The 19,186-nt window shown below is 38.6% G+C and overlaps 2 protein-coding genes across 2 annotated transcripts; one reads left to right on the forward strand and one right to left on the reverse strand.

Annotated features, from left to right (window-relative positions):
• The first annotated feature begins 984 nt into the window (after window positions 1-984).
• On the forward strand, window positions 985-1,501 carry LOC141619903 (uncharacterized). Its single transcript, XM_074436915.1, has 2 exons — window positions 985-1,371; window positions 1,484-1,501. The coding sequence occupies exons 1-2, from the start codon at window positions 985-987 to the stop codon at window positions 1,499-1,501; spliced, it is 405 nt and encodes a 134-aa protein (XP_074293016.1).
• A 4,017-nt stretch (window positions 1,502-5,518) lies between these two features.
• On the reverse strand, window positions 5,519-8,754 carry LOC141623890 (xyloglucan glycosyltransferase 4-like). Its single transcript, XM_074440048.1, has 5 exons — window positions 8,397-8,754; window positions 7,654-8,267; window positions 7,111-7,419; window positions 6,504-6,908; window positions 5,519-6,410 (listed from the first exon to the last, which is right to left on the reverse strand). Exons 2-5 carry the CDS (start codon window positions 8,260-8,262, stop codon window positions 5,763-5,765), a joined length of 1,971 nt encoding a protein of 656 aa, XP_074296149.1. The 5' UTR covers window positions 8,263-8,267; window positions 8,397-8,754; the 3' UTR covers window positions 5,519-5,762.
• Between the last annotated feature and the right edge of the window lie 10,432 nt (window positions 8,755-19,186).

Here is a 19,186-nt window from a genome sequence, read left to right on the forward strand (position 1 = left end):
AACCTCATAATCATTCCCTTTTAATTCAAACACAAATTAAACTAAATCTAACTACAAATTAATCTAACATACAAACTACAAATAAATCTAACAAACTAACCACAAATTAATCAAACTAACTACAAATTAATCTAACAAATTAAACTATATAAACTGAAATTAAACAAAAAAAACTAACCTAATTGAAGAGGGTGGATGTGGCGGTGGAAATGGCGGTGGAGATGGCGGTGGAAGGGTGGTTGTGTGGTGTTGTACGTTGGTGTCGTCGCTTCGCCAAATCGCTCGTCCCTTTTTTTTTTTTTTTTTTTTTTTTTTTTGTTTCGCAAAGAGTAAAGTAGGAGAGAGGAGCGCTGAATGTATTAAAAAAATTGGCGACTGACTTTTTTAATTTGGCGATTGAATTGGCGACTACCTTTATATCAGTCGCCAAATTAAAAAAATCAGTCGCCAACTTGATGCCCTTTTTAAAAAAGACAGCCTGGTTTCCATTAAAACATTTGGCGACTGAAATTCATTTTGGCGACCGAATTTCAGTCGCCAATTTGGCGACTACCCAAAAATCAGTCGCCAAATTTAAAATATCGGTCGCCAAGTTTGATTCCCTTTTTAAAAAAGCCAGTTGCCAAATTGGCGACTGTTTTCAGTCGCCAATTTTAAAATCAGTCGCCAATTTGGCAACTAAATATATCAGTCGCCAAATTTCGGTCGCCTGTTTTAGTTTTTCTTGTAGTGAGTATTGTCATAAAGTTAAATTTTTTATGTATCTAATTGAGTAGAACTTTAGCCCACGGGCAAGTTTTTGTCTCTAGATACATATTTGAGCATGATTTACATTGGTAAAGCATGATTAAGTTTAAAATCTCAATTTTGGTAATAAGCATGTTATTTATTATATTCGCAACAATTTTACCTGGGAGTTCTACTAATGTTAAATTTGACATTCCTGAATTAAATGGTGATAACTATAAGGTCTAGAAAGAGAGAATGCTACTGCAGTTGGGATGGTTAGATATTGATTATGCTATTCGGAAAGACGAACCACCTAAAGTAACTAAAGAAAGCACTAAAGAAGCAATTGATCTTTATGAAAAGTGGGAGAAATCTAATCGTCTCTCCATTATGTTCATAAAGACCAGAATGTGTGCTAGTATTCTCGGTTCTGTCGATCAGCATACTAAAGTTAAAGATCTAATTAAGGCCATCGATGAGCAGTTTGCAACTTCTGATAAAGCTCTTGTTAGTACCTTAATAATGCAGTTTTCATCTTTGAGGCTCACCGAGACTAAAGGTGTGCGTGATTATATCATGCGCATGAGGGATATTGCAGCTCAACTTAAAACCTTGGAAGTTACCATGTCTGGCACTTTCCTTGTGCACTTCATTTTATGCACTCTTCCTCCAAAATATGCTCCTTTTAAGATCTCTTACAACACACATAAGGATAAATGGTCAATTAATGAACTTATGGCCATGTGTGTTCAAGAGGAGGGCAGATTGTTAATGGAGGAAGGTGAAAAGGTGAACCTTACTGTTGCTTCTTCTTCAAAGAGGCAAAAGGATCACACTAAAGATAAGGGAAAGAGAAATATTTCAGCTGAGCCAGCCATTAAAAAGGAGTCTACGTGTTTCTTCTGTAAAAAGAAGGGACACATGAAGATAGACTGCATTAAGTTTAAGGCTTGGCTAAAGAAGAAAGGTAATTTTCATGCGTTTGTTTGTTATGAATCTAATAAGGTTAATGTTAATCATAATACATGGTGGATTGATTCTGGAACTACAATCAATGTTTCGAATACCTTGCAGGGTATGACAAACCTAAGGAAACCAGTGGGCAGTGAACTTTCAATCTATTCAGGAAACCAGATTAGTTCACATGTGGAGGCCATTGGGACATGCAGTTTAATATTAAGTAGTGGTTTTATTTTGCATTTGGAAAAGACATTTTATGTTCCGAATTACATTTGGGTTTTACCTTTAATTTTTCAGACTCTGGATTCAGTATTCTCAGAAATTCTGAAATTATTGGTTATGGTATTTTGTCTGATAATTTATATCGTCTTGAACTGCAAAATGATATTACTCATAATTCTATGCATGTCAATGCTGGTTTAAAACGTTGTATTATGAATGAGAGTTCCTCTATTTTGTGGCACCGGAGATTGGGACATACCTCCATTGAGAGGGTAAAAAGATTAGTAAAGGATGGAGTACTTGATACTTTAGACTTTACTGATTTTGATACTTGTGTTAGTTGCATTAAGGGTAAGCAAACCATCATGTCTAAGAAAGGTGCAAAGAGAAGTTCTAGCCTATTAGAAATCATACATACGGATATTTGTTGTCCGGACATGAACGCTAATGATCCAAAATATTTTATCACCTTTATTGATGATTACTTACGTTATATGTATCTTTACTTACTTCATTCTAAGGATGAAGCTTTTGATGCCTTTAAATTATTTAAGGCTGAAGTAGAGAACCTATGCGGTAAGCGCATTAAGATTGTGAGATCTGATAGAGGTGGTGAATACTATGGTAGATACACTGAGAACGGACAAGCACCTGGTCCATTTGCTAAATTTCTTCAAGAGCATGGGATTGTTGCCCAATACATTATGCCTGGTTCTCCAGATTAGAATGGTGTAGCAGAAAGAAGAAATAGGACATTAATTGTGATGGTGCGTTGTATGAGAAGTAATGTTAAACTTCCTTCATTTTTGTGGGTTTATGCTCTTAGGACGGCAGCGTATATATTAAATCGAGTTCCTTCCAAGGCTGTGTCTAAGACACCTTTTGAGTTATTTAAAGGATGGAAACCGAGTTTGAGACATATATGCATTTGAGGATGCCCTTCGGAGGTGAGAGTGTATAATCCACAAGAAAAGAAACTTGATTCAAGGACTATTAGTGGGTATTTCATTGGATATGCCGAAACGTCTAAGGGTTATAGATTCTATTATCCATCTCATAGTACAAGGATTGTGGAATCAAGAAATGCTAAATTTCTTGAGAATTATTTGATAAGTGGGAGTGACCTAATTCAGGACTTTGTCCTGGAGAGGGATCATCATGAAGTTCCACCCTCTTATTCAAGTGACAGATTGGTTGTCATTCACACTCCTCAAGTTCAATCGAGTGTTACACAACCAGTGATAGAAATTCCACAAAATGTCGATCAAAATATGGTAGATCATAATGAGGAAGAGGTTCACCATGAGGATGAAAAAATTCCATTAAGAAGATCTATTCGTGAAAGGAGATCGGCTATTCCTGATGACTATGAAATATATATACAAGAATTGGATTATAATGTTGGAGCTGATAATGATCCTATGTCGTTTTCACAAGCCGCAAGTTCTACAGATTCAAACTTATGGATGAATGCTATGAAAGATGAGATGAATTCTATGGCATCTAATGGAGTTTGGGATCTCGTTGTATTGCCTGATGGTGTAAAACCTATTGGGTGCAAGTGGGTCTATAAGACTAAAAGAGATTCACTTAGTAACATCGAGAGACATAAGGCAAGACTCGTTGCTAAAGGATTCACTCAAAGGGAAGGAATTGACTACACAGAGACCTTTTCTCCTGTATCAAAGAAAGATTCTTTTCGAATTGTCATGGCATTAGTAGCTCATTTTGATTACGAGTTACATCAGATGGATGTGAAAACAGCATTTCTCAATGGTGATTTAGAGGAAGAGGTTTATATGAAACAACCTGAAGGATTCTTCTCTAAAGATGGTGAGCATTTGGTTTGTAAGCTAAATAAATCCATATACGGTTTAAAACAAGCCTCCCGCCAATGGTATAAGAAATTCCATGAAGTTATTTCTTCATTCGGTTTCGAAGAAAATATAATGGATCAATGTATATATCTTAAGGTTAGTGGGAGTAAAGTTTGTTTTCTAGTGTTGTATGTGGATGATATTTTGCTAGCAACCAATGATAAAGGGTTGCTACATGAGGTGAAACAATTCCTTTCAAGTAATTTTGATATGAAGGATATGGGTGAGGCATGTCATTGGCATTAAGATCCATAGAGATAGATCTCGGGGCATTTTGGGGTTGTCTCAAGAGGCTTATATCAATAAAGTACTTGAAAGATTCAGGATGAAAGATTGTTCACCAAGTATAGTACCAATTGTGAAAGGTGACCGGTTTTGCTTGGACCAGTGCCCTAGGAATGACATTGAAAAAGAAAAAATGAAGAATATTCCATATGCTTCAGCTGTTGGTAGTATTATGTATGCTCAGGTCTGTACTAGACCCGACATTGCATATGCAGTTGGAGTGTTAGGAAGATATCAGAGTAACCCAGGTCTTGATCACTGGAAGGTCAGAAAGAAAGTGTTGAGATACCTTCAAGGTACTAAGGATTACATGCTTATGTTTAGACTGATGAGAATCTTGAAGTAGTAGGTTACTCCAACTCCGACGACATTGGGGCGCATAGATTCACGTAAATCCACATCGGGATATGTGTTTATGCTAGGCGATGGAGTTGTGTCATGGAGGAGTGTAAAGCCAACCTTTGGCTACTTCTACTATGGAGGCCGAGTTCGTATCTTGTTTTGAGGCTACCTCACATGGTGTTTGGTTGAAAAGTTTCATATCCGGGCTTAGAGTTATTGACTCTATTTGTAGGCCGCTAAGAATGTATTGTGATAATTAAATTTGTTGTGTTTATGGCTAAGAATAATAAAAGTGGAAGTCGAAGTAAACACATCGACATAAAGTATCTAGCCATAAAGGAGCGTGTTCAGGAAAAGAAAGTGATCATTGAACACATTAGCACAGAGTTGATGATTGCAGATCCCTTGACTAAAGGCATGCCAATTAAGACTTTTAAGGATCATGTAGTGAGAATGGGACTTGGTTCCATCATGTAGTACATTCATTAAGTTTTTGTAAGAAACTTTTATTAAGTTGGATATTATCTCATTTGGACTTATATGCGCATATTTATTAAAGTTATGTTGAGAAATATCATTTTGTTTGAACCTCGAGTAAATATGAGGTTTACTCATTAAGTTAAATGTGTGTGGTGTGAGTGACTTGGTATATTGTGATACATGGAAGATTAATTCTTGCTCTAAGAGAATTCGTCGCCATGATCCATATGTTGTGTCTCTTGTTAAATGGACCAAGTGAGAGAATGTAAGATATTCCATAAAATAAATAAGTATTTTATTAATATTTAATTAAGTTATTTTATGGAAATTAAGTTGGTCCATTGTATGGTGGAATTTTCATAGGATTCTGTTTCCACTATTATCTCTCATAAGTTACCACTCACAATTTAGGAAACTGTTCAATTGACTCTTTGATGGCAAGAGTCTATATAAGGGGAACATATTTATTCTGATTAAGGTTCACCAAGCCTACCTCATTAAGAAAATACACCATCTAAATTGTGAGGCTGAGGGTTTGGAAACCAAGTCAGATTTGGGCATAAGAAATTGAGTTATTCATTAAGACGGATTAATTATTTCAAGCAATGGCTGGAGGTAAGTAATCGATCTCTTTTATCGCTTCCGCATTCAGTTTATACATGTTCATTATGAGATTATAACATGTTAATTTTAGACTAAAAAACTTACAAATACAACAAAATGGCTTCAAAATTTTATAACTTGAATCATGGTTGGAATGTTAAGACATATCCGGTTATACCGAGTCTCCAACACAATGAAGCTCACCAAAGTACCCATGACTTTGGTTCAAGAAATTTCGGTGGGTCATAAGAGAGACCAAGTGTTTCAACTAACTTCTTCGCCAATGAGATCTAACCCTACAATGAGAAAAGACAAGCCTTGGAACAACAAGAAATAAAAGTGAACCCCATGCTTTGATAACAAACTTCTTGCAGCTGCTGTAAGTAACAGAAATGCAAGTGCAAGCTCTTTCCTATATAAACTATTCCTCTTCCTTTTCTTACTTCCTAATGTTGTACTCTCATGCTTTTGTAACTTACCCAACATTTCCAAGCCAGATTCCGATGACCGTCGTTGTATTTTCTCTTGATTCATAGCCTTGGTTTCCCTCTCAAAAACAGCCAGTAGATCAGATTCGGATGCTCGACCGGTCTTTTTGGTGACTACCCATTCATAGGCACTGCCTAGTTGGAATAGCCCAGATACCATAGCATTAAATTTGGTGACTGACATTGTGTTTTCAAACATTAGGTAAGGGACTAAGAAAGGGAAGGATTTTGGGGCTGGTAAAATGTTCAATAATGACATGAATATTGGTACATAGCAAATTACCCAAGTCGGTAACTCTGCTTCCGGGATAAACATTGTTAATGGAAGTATTATACAAAACAATGTGAAAGAATAGAAGGGTAATATTAGTTTTCTTAGAAGAAAAAATAGAAATATTAGGTTAGCCTTCTTCCATATTGATATCTGCAATTTAATACGAGTAACAAAAAACACCAACAATCAACATTTAATATAATATCGAAGATTAGCAAATGCTAGAAACAAGGAAAAGGTTACCTTTGATTTGATAATATCGGGCAGACATAGCCTGAAGAGTTGCATTGGACCAGAATGCCACCGATGTTGTTGTTTCTTGTAAGCTTCATAGGACTCAGGCAACTCGCAAAGGGCTCTAACGCTGTTAACATAGATGAATTTCCAACCATTCAAATGAGCTCGAACAGCAATATCCATGTCTTCAACTGTTGTTCTATCCAGCCAACCTCCGGCGTCCTCTAACGCTTTGATCCTCCAAACCCCAGCTGTTCCATTGAAGCCAAAGAAGTTTAGGTACCAACCATTCACTTGTTGTTCAACTTCAAAATGGAAACATAGGTTGATGTTTTGAAGTCTTGTTAGGACATTTTCATCCTTGTTCACGAATGTCCATCGTGCTTGGACTAATGCTAACTCAGGGTTGCCCTGTTACATTAGAATTTCAGCTCAATTAATTAAATAATAATCGTGATCTATTTTTATCAATAGAATGATTTAAACGTAAACTATTACTTCTTCTCACATTCTGAACTAGCATTCTCGACACATTCTTCACTATGGGTTATAAACCAACAGTCTATATATGATTTTATCACACGATACATTGAGTAGGTTCTGAAAGATGTACCTTAAAATGGGGGACCGTTAATTTCAGAAAATCTGCATTAGGCTGGAAATCAGCATCGAAAATTGCGACAAATTCATAATCCCGGACATAATCACAGGACATTGCTGATCTAAGATTACCAGCTTTATAACCAGTTCTAATGAATCTGTGTCGATAGATAATGTTGACTCCTTTCTCACTCCATGACTGAACTTCATCCTTGATGAGGGACTGTAAGTTTTCATCATCTGAATCGTCTAAGACTTGGACTAATAGTTTATCTCTCGGCCAATCAAGCTCGCAGGCTGCGGCAATTGAGATTTCATATACCTGTTGTACGTTCACATGTGTAACATTATGTTGTTAGAGCACTACTTGAGCTTTAGTTAAAGTACGATTAAGGGTAAAACATAAGCAGCAAATTTATTAAAAAAAAAAAAAAAACGATTCTTTAATCAGATAACCATTACGATCCTATACCCCGAGTGTATGTTATTTTGAATAAATTATAAAGAGTACGGTAAATTAATGTTAAGACAAATGAATAAGAAAACAATAAATTACCTCTCTTTCATTGCACATGGGAATTTGGACAAGAACCATAGGGAAAGTAGTGGGATCCTCAACATCAGAAGCTTCATCATTAATCTGAGGCTTAAACTTATTGAATTTGATCCAAAAACACCCAACACAAAGAATCAATCTATCCAAAGACTGTATTAGAAACAGAACAATGCAAAACTTTGAAAGCATGGTCAACAATGGAGCTGCATAATCAGCCCTTAATGACATCCAACCCATATAACACCATTGCCATAGATTACTGACTTCCCATGGATGATAATAATTCATTAGGCTCAAATCCCACTTATTAAAATGAGCAATTATTTCTATTATTAATCCCATTATTGAGATTAACAAACAAGCCTTGATAAATCTGTAAAGTTTTCCTCTGCTTCTACCCTTTTCTTCACTCATTCGAGACGTTGTTACCCTTTTCTTGATCGACCCCACTTTCGACTTGGAAGCCATTGTCAGCCATTTTAGGGCATTGAATATTCTTTGTAATTTGAGGCGTAAAAACAGAGTGAATTGCTTTTTGCTTACTGTTGATGATTTCATTTTTCCTGCTCCTGGCTTATCTACTTTCACTGTTACTGCAGTTGCTGACATTAAAACTGTCACCAGGAATACAAAACAAAACTAAAATTAGTTACATCAAATGGCAGATTAAAAAATAAAATAGAGAATGAAATTGCATAAAAATAGGAGCAGGTTGTGATTAGGTTAAAGCATAAAGGTCTTACCGGTGACAAAATAAAGAGATTGTTTCCCAATAATCCGGTGTCAAGTAAGAATTGTAGGTACGTACATGTGCAACAGATTGTGTTTATGTATTTGAAACTTAACTATAAGGCCAATTGTACAAGTTGTGATATTAATTGGTATGAATGCGATTATTTAACAAATGCCAAAATTTTGGGAGGAAGGAAAAAAAAAAGAGGTAGGAAAGTGTAAATTTGTATTGCGCAGAACTGCAAATCTTTTTCCAGGAATAAAATGAAAAAGGTTGTAGACGAAAGAGAGGCCAAGTCAAATAGTAATATGGTGTGGCAAAAAGGGAGGACTATTTATTTAAGTATAAAATCAAGAGAGATTCAGATCACAAACAACCAACTAAGAACATGTTCATATATGCTTCTATGTCGTCTATCAATTGTTAATAATTCACTTCTAGTTGTCATTAAGACCCACAGTGTTCCACCCTTCCCTATATAATACTCTATTTTTTTTCACGGCTAAGCATCCCTTAAGACGGACCATTTTTATATGAAATATTATGATGTGGTTTTGAAACTAATTTACAGTCAAATGTAACCACTTTTAGAAAAAAAAGCCAATAAAATCTCTTAACACTAGTTGGACCATTATGATCACATTTACATCAGGCAAATCGGGTCGGGTCAACTCGGGTGGAACAGGCACGACATGCTCACGACACGGTAAATAGTGCGACACGACACTGCGGGTCTTAGGGCAGGCCACTGCGTAAGAATTAGTGCTATGGTACAACACGGCTCCAGCATGATGGGCCTAACACAATTGATTAAGAGTAAATAATTAAAAACACCTTAAGCACGACGGTGGCACACAACACGTCACGACAGTGACCGAGCCACGACGGGAGAAGGTGAGTTGGGAGAGTCAGGTCAGGCACGGCACAAAACCCCATAACCCGTGCCTGGACCGTGCCAAAATATCGGCTAGGCATGATGGGCCGGCACGAAGCACGGCCCGGCCCACCCAAATACTTGCTCTAGCCTCACATTTGACCATAAAATGGTCTCAAAACCCCGTCTTATAATTTTAGACGAAAATGGCATAAATTTTTAGATAAGGTTTGCTGAAATGTCGAGTTTAAATTATTATTTTTATGATAGTTCGGTGACTAAATAGGGGGGTTAATGTTTAAAAGAATAAAAAAATAAAAGTATGTTTGATTTATTTGATAGATACTAACTAGTTTAGACCCCGTGCATTATATGCACAGTATTTAAAGTTTAATATTTTTTTATAAAATTACTTATATAATATTGGTACCTTATAGTTGTTTACATTTCTCATCATTGTATTTTGCTTTGATAAATAAAAGCTATAACTGAAAATTAGTTAAGAGAATTGAGTAATGAGTAAAAATGTATTTTAATGAAAATAATTTTATAGCAAAGCTAATGAGTTTGTAATGAGTTAAAATGTATTTTAATGAAAATAATTTTATAGCAAAGCTAATGAGTTTCAATTTTTTTTTTCAATTTTTTTTGTTATGAAAGTAATAACAACGATTTTTAGTTTTGGTTTTATACGGAATATGAGTTAACTCATCATCTAATAATAGCATTAGTAAAAGATTTAGCAATTTATAGTTTTATATCAATTTGATTTTATTTTAATTAAAATATTATAGCTTAGAGTTTAATGAAAATAATATAATTTGATGAAAAGATTAATTTTAATGAAAATACAATAGATGAATTAAATTGTAATTGTTAGTTTCCTTTTTTAGTGATTGGACATAATTATCATTAGTTTCCTTTTTTGAGAAGATGCATTTTGGCGGAAAAATGATAGAAATTACCTATTCATTTAGTAAATAGGGGATTGAAAGTGGCCTTAAAATATCAGTAATTTAATGACAAAATTTTCTTTAGGAGCCAAATCTTCTAGATTTAGTAAACGCGAGGAATTGACATAAATTTTTAGATATTCATTTTTCAGGACGTCTAATAGACAAAATTTGCACAAGTGAGAAGTGCCAGCCTAACACAATGCAAGATTTGGCATGGATCGCTCCACAATTGCCTCCCCCTTGTCTGTTAAATCACATCAGTTGTATGACAGACTCTTTGCGCATGAGAAAAAAAGGAACGTAGAACCTCATAACCAATATTGTGTACATAAATGGAGTATTCTTTGAAATGGGCTGTTTTCTAATTATTCGGTAATTAGTTTACAATACCTTATATGACATTTAATGAACAATTCGTCTCATTGTAGACAGACACTATCCGTCTAAACTTTAGACGGATAATAACCCTCTCACAAAATGTAAGTAAGAGGGCAAGTGAGGATATTCATTCCCCACCCATTTGCACTATCCACTCTCATTTTATAAGGGAGACATTATCCGTCTACAACTTTAAATGAATATTGTTCGTAAAATTATAAGTTCTGTCTAATGAATAAGGGCCTCCAATCAATAACATTTCACATTTGTCAATCTACTTTTTTTTATATGTACAATTATATATATTTTATATACGTAAAATATAAAAGTGTATAATTAGAAAAACAATTAATCTAAGAAAAATGTCAAAGTTTAACAGTTTACTCGTAAATTGAAAACTAATAATAAGAAAAAAATATACTCCCTCATATTCTGAATAACTCTCCATATTCATGAGTGGCACGAGAATTAAGAGTGTCTGAATTAAATAAGTTAGAGTATTGTGGTAGGGTGAGATAATGGAAGAGAGGGAAGGTGGGGACGTGGGGTATTATTGTGGGGGTGAGTGATTAAAATAAGTATTGTTGTGGGGTGAGTTGATTAAAATAAGATAAAATATGGTATTGTGAGGTATTGTTGTGGGTGGGGCGATTAAAATAAGTATAAAACTTTACTAAATAAGGAAAGAAGGAATGTATTGTGAATAGATGAAAAAGGAAAGAGGGAAGGTTATTTAGAATAGGAGGGTGTATATATTTTCGTCGTATTTTAATGTTCTATTACGTAATTTTTACATTTAATTACGTAAGATTTTTTAATGATAACACTTCCAACTCTATGGGTTGAACTGCCTCCATATTGTATGTCAAGTAGTATGACGTTGAACCCTTTGCCATCCTGATAAACATCTTACCCCCCCCCCCCCCCCCACAAAGCAAGGAATGCGAATGGGGATGACGAGGGTGATTTTAGCTTTGCAACAGTCTAGAGGTATTATATATACATAATATTTTTTTTTTCTTTTTCGACAAGTGATCAAGTGGAGGAAGTTGAGGTGGAACGGAAGGGAAAAGGAAGAAAAATGAAAGCGGAAGGAGGAAGCAGCACAAAGGAAGGGGCACGAAGAAAAGGGCCAAAGGGGGAGGTGCACGGGAAAGAGAAGGCGCAAGAGAACCTTATTCTTTCCATGATTTTATGTAAGGGGGAAGGGAAGAAAAAGGGAAACGAAAGGGGAAAGAGCAGGATAAGGAAACTAGAAGCGAAGGGAGGAAAAGGCTCAGATGAAGGGGAATAAGGAGAATTTAAGGAGGAGGCGGCGGAAGGGAAAGGGAGAGTAAAAAGAGAAGTCCACTAGCTTTCACATTATTCAAAGTACAGTCATTACTAATTTATCGAAATATTTCATAAAATTTCCAAAGAACCCCATTGTCTGCAGGAAATGTCGAGGTCGTTTTCGGATGGCTAGAAGACACGAATATTTCAAAACCCTATGGCAAAAACGTCAGCGTTTTATGCCTCGACCACATGTTGGACATTGATGTTCCGCACCTCCCCATGGAGTGACGTTTATTCTTTTTACGAAAGTCATGGCTAAGTCGTGAATTATCCTCGCCAATGCCATAGTTTAATCATGGTCTCATCCTATCTCTGCTTCTAGTTGAGCGTGAATAATTGATAGATTTTACTCACTTATATTTTTGTAAAAAAATGCACATATAATGATAGCGTGATACTTCCTCCGTTCTAAAATAATTGACGTTTTCAATTTACGAGATGAGCCTTTGAATTCAATTTATACAAAAATATATTGGTCGGAAAATTATAAAAATTTCACCATAAAATTCCTTACGAATAGAGTTTTAATATGAGTTTACATTTCAATATATTCAGTCATATATTTTGAGAGATATTGAAGAGAGAAGTGAGTGTCTCGAAAAGTGAGAATGTCAATTAAAAAAAAAACAGAGGAAGTAAAAAAAATGGTTTAAAGTAGGGGGTTGTTAAAAAAAATGGAAAATTCTATGTTGTGCCCTTAGTTTTCGGGTTTTCTAACTTGTACCCTTACCTTTTATATATTCTACATTGTACCCTTGATTATAGGCCTTGCAAACGGGTCAACCGGGTCGGGTCCGGGTCGGGTCAATTTTGGGTCTGGTCATTTGATGTTACACCCCCTTCTTGCCCGGCCAAGGCAATGAGAGGATGTTACCATCTCGGTTTCCCGAGGTGGTGAATCGGAGTTACAATTAAGAAACAATTAATATAAATAAAGTATTTAATAAATTACATAACCATGAATGAATAATAAAGAATGCAAGTCATACTACTACGACAGTACGACTCTCTAAAGAAGACTATGTCGACTATCTCATGGAGACTCAACTCCAAGTCTGAAGCTCGTCCTGTCTCCCGCATGACACCAAATCAACCTGTACTCAACCTGCTCCCCATATGATCAGAAATATCATATGGATCGACGCAGGCCACCCCGGAAATAGGTGACAATTTACACACAACTCAAACACGCCAGTTTCACTAAAAAAAAACATGACACACGACACAATATGTAAGTATGCAACATGTCAATGAAATGCACAATTCATGACTATACGACACCACACCAGTACCGGGACACGCTCAGTCGTATCCACAACCACACCAGTGCCAGGGTGTTGACGTAGCCACCTGCAGGCCCAGCCGATCTGTGGGCATACAACGGTCTTTTGAAAGCCACGCTCGGCGGTGTAAAGATGCTTTCGACCAGATCGTTTTAGATCAGTCGGTTTCGTCTCGGTAAGGGTCTCGAAACGATTAGAGATGTTCGGAGTCGCCACCAAGTATTTGTGAGATGCTTGGAACCCGTTCGAATCCACTTTATACCTCGGTCAAACGAAGCACAAAGCAGTGTTTTGACATAGGTACTAAAGATAAGGAATCGTCCCTCTTTAGCATCCTATCTCTAGAATGACTCTCATACGCCCTGGATAAGGTCGTCCACTATCCAAAGTTTCTGAGTAAGAGGTGAAGGTACGTATTGGGAAGCCCTTTAATCAGACACCCAATCCCGCCCGCGGTAGCGGCCTCTACTGATCGATCTTGGTTGGTTGAATGCAAAAGTTGATAAAATGGTTTAAATGCATGAATGAGCATCCAATAATTTAAACCTACCATGTGAGAGCTTTCTAAGTCGGTTGATTTAATCCAAGTATCAAGTGTAAGATGTCGAGTTGGATTTATGGTTGATTTGCATGCAAGACGGAAATTAAGCATCCATTTACCGTATTAGGTTTACGGTGCATAACGTGATCCATTTGTCTTAGTAAAGCATTTTGAAATATGATTTTTGAATGAGCAAGTTAGTCGTCTGATCCGTCCTATATCCGGGTTAGCCGGAGTTGGGATCGTCCTAGACTAATGCTGTAAAGGGAACAGACCCTGCACCAGGCAGCCATATGAGGCGCGAGCCTGTTGGCGATGCAAGGGGGTCTCCCCTGGTTTTGAAAATAGGAAAGAAATGGTCCGTTTAGGCGCGGGTCAGTCAACGGTCTAAGACGCATTCTGACCATTTGAAAAACGTTTGTAAAACGTGTTGAAAAATGGGTATTTGAACCCGTTTTTATTTGAAAGGGCCGTTTAGGCCGCATTTGTTGATTTGAGGAACGAGACTCGAATAATCATCATTATTTTGATGATATTCGGTGTCGGGTTCGGCTTGGCAAGCTTGACACGAATAGTTTTGAAAATGGTTATGAAATAATTGTTTTAAGTTCATTTGAATATAATTAGTCGATACTCATCATCGTACCCCGGTTAAAATCCGGCATGGTATGTAGAACCAAGGATGACTTTGTGTTGGTGACTAATACAAAATGTAAAGAAATGATGAAAGGCTTTAAAATACCTCCCAAAATGTAAAGAAATGAAATAAAAGGGTTTAAAATACCTTTTAAATGTAATTAACCAAATATTATCACCGGAACACGGATTAAACCGTCATGGTATTAGGAACCAAGGGTGAAAAATGTTTTATGGTTAAAAACTTGTAAAAGCAAATAAAATAAAAGAGGTTTGAAAATATTTGAAATGGTAAAAACCGATTACATATATGAAAATGGATTAATGAGAAAAGACGAGAACAAACACGGTTGAGTCTGACCCGGACACCCCATTGAGGCGCGAGCCTCTGTGCAGAAGAAGGGGCTTCTGTCTCAGGCCAAAACTCAGTTTTGGCTCGTCTACCCTATGTTTTGGATCGTGTTATGCATGATTTAGCATGTTATAGTCATGAAATAAGTAAAGACATGATAAAAGAATGATTTTTACACCTTCATACTTACATGCTTGGTTATGGCGAGAAACCGACGTAAGTGTAACAACTCGTTTGGTCAGAAAAGACTCGGTTTAAAACCGTTTTAGTAAGTAAAAAGAGTGTTTTATTAAGATAAGTGACGGTGTAGTGGTCGAAGTGGTCGGTCAAGTGATTTAATGCACGATGACGGTACCAAACAATGTGTAAGGCTTGTATTTACGATCGGTAGGTCATAAATACGAGTCGGATTGTGACTTAGGAAGTCGAGTCGAGAATTTAAAGGTAGAAAAGAGGGGGCGGACACTCGCACCAGTTCTCAAATGGAGGCATTTGAGGGGTATTTATAGGAAAATGAGTGGTTGTGTGAGTTTTGAGCGACGTGGCCACCTGGACTGCTCAAAGAGGCGCGAGCCACGTCGCGGGTCTTCGAGTTGTCCTGTCACTTTCACACAAATGCAATCATGATTTGTTCTATCCTAGGATTTGTAGTCACATGTTTGGTACTTGACCATTCATGAATCCGGGAAATCTTAGTATAGAAGGTTTTGAATGATTTGTTTTTGGTGGTTGACTCGGTTTGACTCGTTGTTGGAGTCGGGATTTGAATTTTTGAGTCGGTTTTTGGTCCGGTGTCGGTTTTGACTCTAGTTAGTGTCATTGCGACCCCGTCGTCGTGCATTAAACACTCCAGGTACTTTTGAAAAGTTTTGAAATGTTTTATTTTTGAAATCGTTTTAAGTTTTTCGACGTAAAGTTGTACACAAATTGTCGATCAAACGCGCGATTCCAATGCATGTTATAGTCCGATAATCATCGGGTGTTTGTTGAGTCTCGGCGAGATCTTTGGGTATCTACGAGCACCACTTTGGCTGAGGCTTGGACAGGGCGAAAGTCAAAGTAGAGCCCCCAGGTCAATCAAAGATTACAACCCGGAGACCCAAGCGACGTCAAGGCGGCTCGAAAGGATTCGGGCCAAGGACCTGCCGTCGGGAAGGGCGACGCCAAGGCGACTCGAGGGTACGAGCCAAGGACCTATCATCGGGAATGGTTTAGAGTCTGTCGACTATCCGTGTGGGTCATTTAAAGTTCGTTAGACTACGTACAAAGGCTCGCCAGCCATAAGAAAGAGTCATACCTGAGGCATCTTCGGATATGTCCTCGCACGTTTGCGGACAAAAGCTCGCCAACTGTGGTGCGTACATGAGGAGGGCTCGCCAGCCGCGATGCGTAGTAAGGCTCGCCAGCCATGGTGCGTACTTGAGGAGGGCTTCCCAGCTGCGACACGTAGTAAGGCTCGCCAGCCTTGGGGCGTATATGAGGAGGGCTCGCCAGCCGCGATGCATTGTAAGGCTCGCCAGCCATGGGGCTTATATGAGGAGCGCTCGCCATCCGCGATGCGTAGTAAGGCTCACCAGCCATGGGGCGTAGTTGAGGAAGGTTCGCCAGCCGCGATGCGTTGTAAGGCTCGCCAGCCATGGGGCGTATATGAGGAGGGCTCGCCAGCCGCGATGCGTTGTAAGGCTCGCCAGCCATGGGGCGTATATGAGGAGGGCTCGCCAGCCGCGATGCGTTGTAAGGCTCGCCAACCATAGGGCGGTCGGTTGATCGACCGTGAGAATAGCCGCGTCGGACGGGTTTGTTTTGAAAGTAGCGGACTCATGATGCCGCCGTGGAAATAGTGAATTTGAATTTTCACTACTGTTGTTTTTGAAATAAGCAGGTTCCGCGAGGAAGCCCCCTGTTGACATTTTGAAGGGATAGTGAATTTTGAATTTTCACTACTCGTTTTCTTTGAATTTGAAGTGGCGGTTTTAATCCCCGTTGTTTGAATTTTGAAAAAAATAGCGAATTTTGAATTTTCGCTATCACGTTTGAAGTGACGGTTTATGTGCCGCTGTTGACATGTGAAGGAAATAGTGAATTTCGAATCTTCACTATTACTTTTCGAAGTGACGGTTTATGTTACCGCCGTTGACATATTGGTGAAAATAGTGAAATTTAATTTCAACTATTATTTTGAAAATGACGATTTTAATTGCCGTCGTTGAAATTTGAAGAAATAGTGAATTTTGAATTTTCACCATTATTTTTGAAAATGACAGTTTTAATTGCCGTCGTTAAAATTTGAAGAAATAGTGAATTTGAATTTTTACTATTATTTTAAAAATGACGGTTTTAATTGCCGTCGTTGAAATTTGAAGAAATAGTGAATTTTGAATTTTCACTCTTTGTTTTTGTATTTGAAAAATGACGGTCCTTAATGTCGTCATTGAAAATTTGAAGTTTGTTATGGGAAATTGGGGCAAAGCCCAAAATTTTGCTGAACAGAGCAGGGAGCACCTCATTGTGGCGCGAGCAACCTGGCGAGATAAGGGTGTTCCCTATTTTTCTGTAAAAGACGCGAGAATGGTTTGCATACCGTTCTCACTTTGTCTTCAACCTTTCGACAAAACAAACGAAAAAACCGCCATTGTTGGGTTCTTGCTTGCTCTCATCCGTGCCATTATCAACATGTCATCTCAAGGTATGTATTTCCTCTTGAATCCATTTGAATTTGTTGGTCTTTTTGATAGATTGCATTAGGGCGAAATATTTATTCTAGAAAATCGATTTGGGCGTTTTTGATTGAGCCCATTTTGAGTGAAATTGATGATTGCATTAGGTTAGAAACCTGTTTAGGAGTATAGGGGTGCTTTTAGTTTGCATTTTGGTCCCCGTTCCCGCTCCCTATGCTCGAAAAACGTGAGTGAGGCGAAGAAACCGTCACATTTCACAATGCCAAGTTTATTTGCTTGGGTAGTGGGTCCCACTAGGTTGCATTGTAGTCGGGAAAGACCATATTTGCCATTGTGGACCTTTGTTGGGTATTGTGGGCAAAATTGGAATTTTTGCCTTTTGTGACGGTCTTATGTCTGATAAAATAAGCGCCTGTTTGAGCTTGAATTGAGCCAGTTTGCCTTGAAATGGACCCCATTGGTAGTTTAGGTCGCTTTGAGGCGTGATAAAATCACGTTGTGTTTTTTTTTGTGGTCGTATTTTGAATTTTTGACCGGTTTGTGCTCAAATTAGCGCAGGAATTGCCTTTTCAAGCCGTAGAAAAATACCCCATTGTATCGGGAATGTATTTTGGTTTGTTGGCGGACCTTGTACGGTCTTGGGGTGCCGTTTTTTTGGTGTGGTTGTTTTGACTCGTCTTTTGCTTGAAAAGAAGGGCGAGTCGTTTTTTTTTTGCGTTTTTTTTTTGTAAATTGTTTTGTTGTTTTTTTTTGTGAATTGTTTTTGTTTGGTTGGGTTTGGGCGGGATTGCCCTTGTTCTGCTTTGCAGGTTTCTTCTTTTTTTTTGGATTTGTCCAATTTACGCCGTCGTAATGCCGGAATTTCGGCTGACGTTCTTTGTTTGCAGGAGAGTGTTCGGGACAGGCTGGGTCCCTTGCTGCGACTTTTGAGGAGTTGTTTGGGACGGGGCCGGTTAGCACTCCGGTTAGTGCACCTGCCGCGATAGTGGAGGACGCTTCTGAGGAGGAGGGGCCCCCTGAGGATACTGTTGGGGTCGAGAGGGCCGTTGAGGAGCGTGAAGAGCCCGTTGTTGGGGCTACTGGCGTTGAGAGAGCTCAGACTGGGTCCGAGGCTGGTACCTCCGGGAAGAGGATTTCTACGAGGAGGCGGACTCCTCGGCCGACCAGACGGACGTTAAGGAACGTCGCTAGGATCGTTAAGATGCCTTCTATCTGTCAAGTTGAGTCTCGTGGTCAGGAGAGACGGAGGGCGGAGACGGTTGAGGACGATGCTGTCGTCGCGAGTTGGGAGGCTAGATGGGTTACAGCCCCACGGGGGCTGAACCTGCGGGCGGCGCCTGCTTGAGCCGAGGGTTTTGACGGTAGTCAGTTGCTGCTTCGAATGGACAGGCACATCTCTTACCGTGCGCTTGAGGGCTTGGTGAGTTGTGTCACCTTATTGAACTTTCGTCACCTTTGAAGTGTCAGACCTGAATAGGTATTCTGACGTTGTTTGTTTTTGATTTCAGGAGATCGGCACCATGAGGACTTTCTCGGGCTTCACTAGCTGCCTGGGCTTTTACGACGTTCTCCGAGTCGGTACGAAGACGTTGATAGAGAGGTCGGCTTTTGGGCCGTTGGTGGACGCTTGGCGGGATATTCACAGGTCCTCGATTAGGTCGAACCTGTGTCTGATCCGTGCCATGTTGGATCGGTACTGGGATACGACGTCGTCGTTTCACATGGAGTTTGGGGAGGTCGGCGTGACCTTAGAGGATTTCTGCATGA

The sequence above is a fragment of the Silene latifolia genome, chromosome X, assembly GCF_048544455.1.
Source record: "Silene latifolia isolate original U9 population chromosome X, ASM4854445v1, whole genome shotgun sequence".
Classification (NCBI taxonomy): Eukaryota; Viridiplantae; Streptophyta; class Magnoliopsida; order Caryophyllales; family Caryophyllaceae; genus Silene; species Silene latifolia.

What these genes read in the sequence shown, in the direction of transcription:
- LOC141619903 (XM_074436915.1), top strand. Translation starts at nt 985, where the DNA reads ATGCTACTGCAGTTGGGATGGTTAGATATTGATTATGCTATTCGGAAA.
- LOC141623890 (XM_074440048.1), bottom strand. Translation starts at nt 8,262, where the DNA reads ATGTCAGCAACTGCAGTAACAGTGAAAGTAGATAAGCCAGGAGCAGGA. An exon ending in CCATGTGCAATGAAAGAGAG is followed by an intron (nt 7,420 to 7,653) that starts GTAATTTATTGT and finishes AACGTACAACAG; the next exon opens with GTATATGAAATCTCAATTGC. An exon ending in CCGATATTATCAAATCAAAG is followed by an intron (nt 6,411 to 6,503) that starts GTAACCTTTTCC and finishes ATTAAATTGCAG; the next exon opens with ATATCAATATGGAAGAAGGC.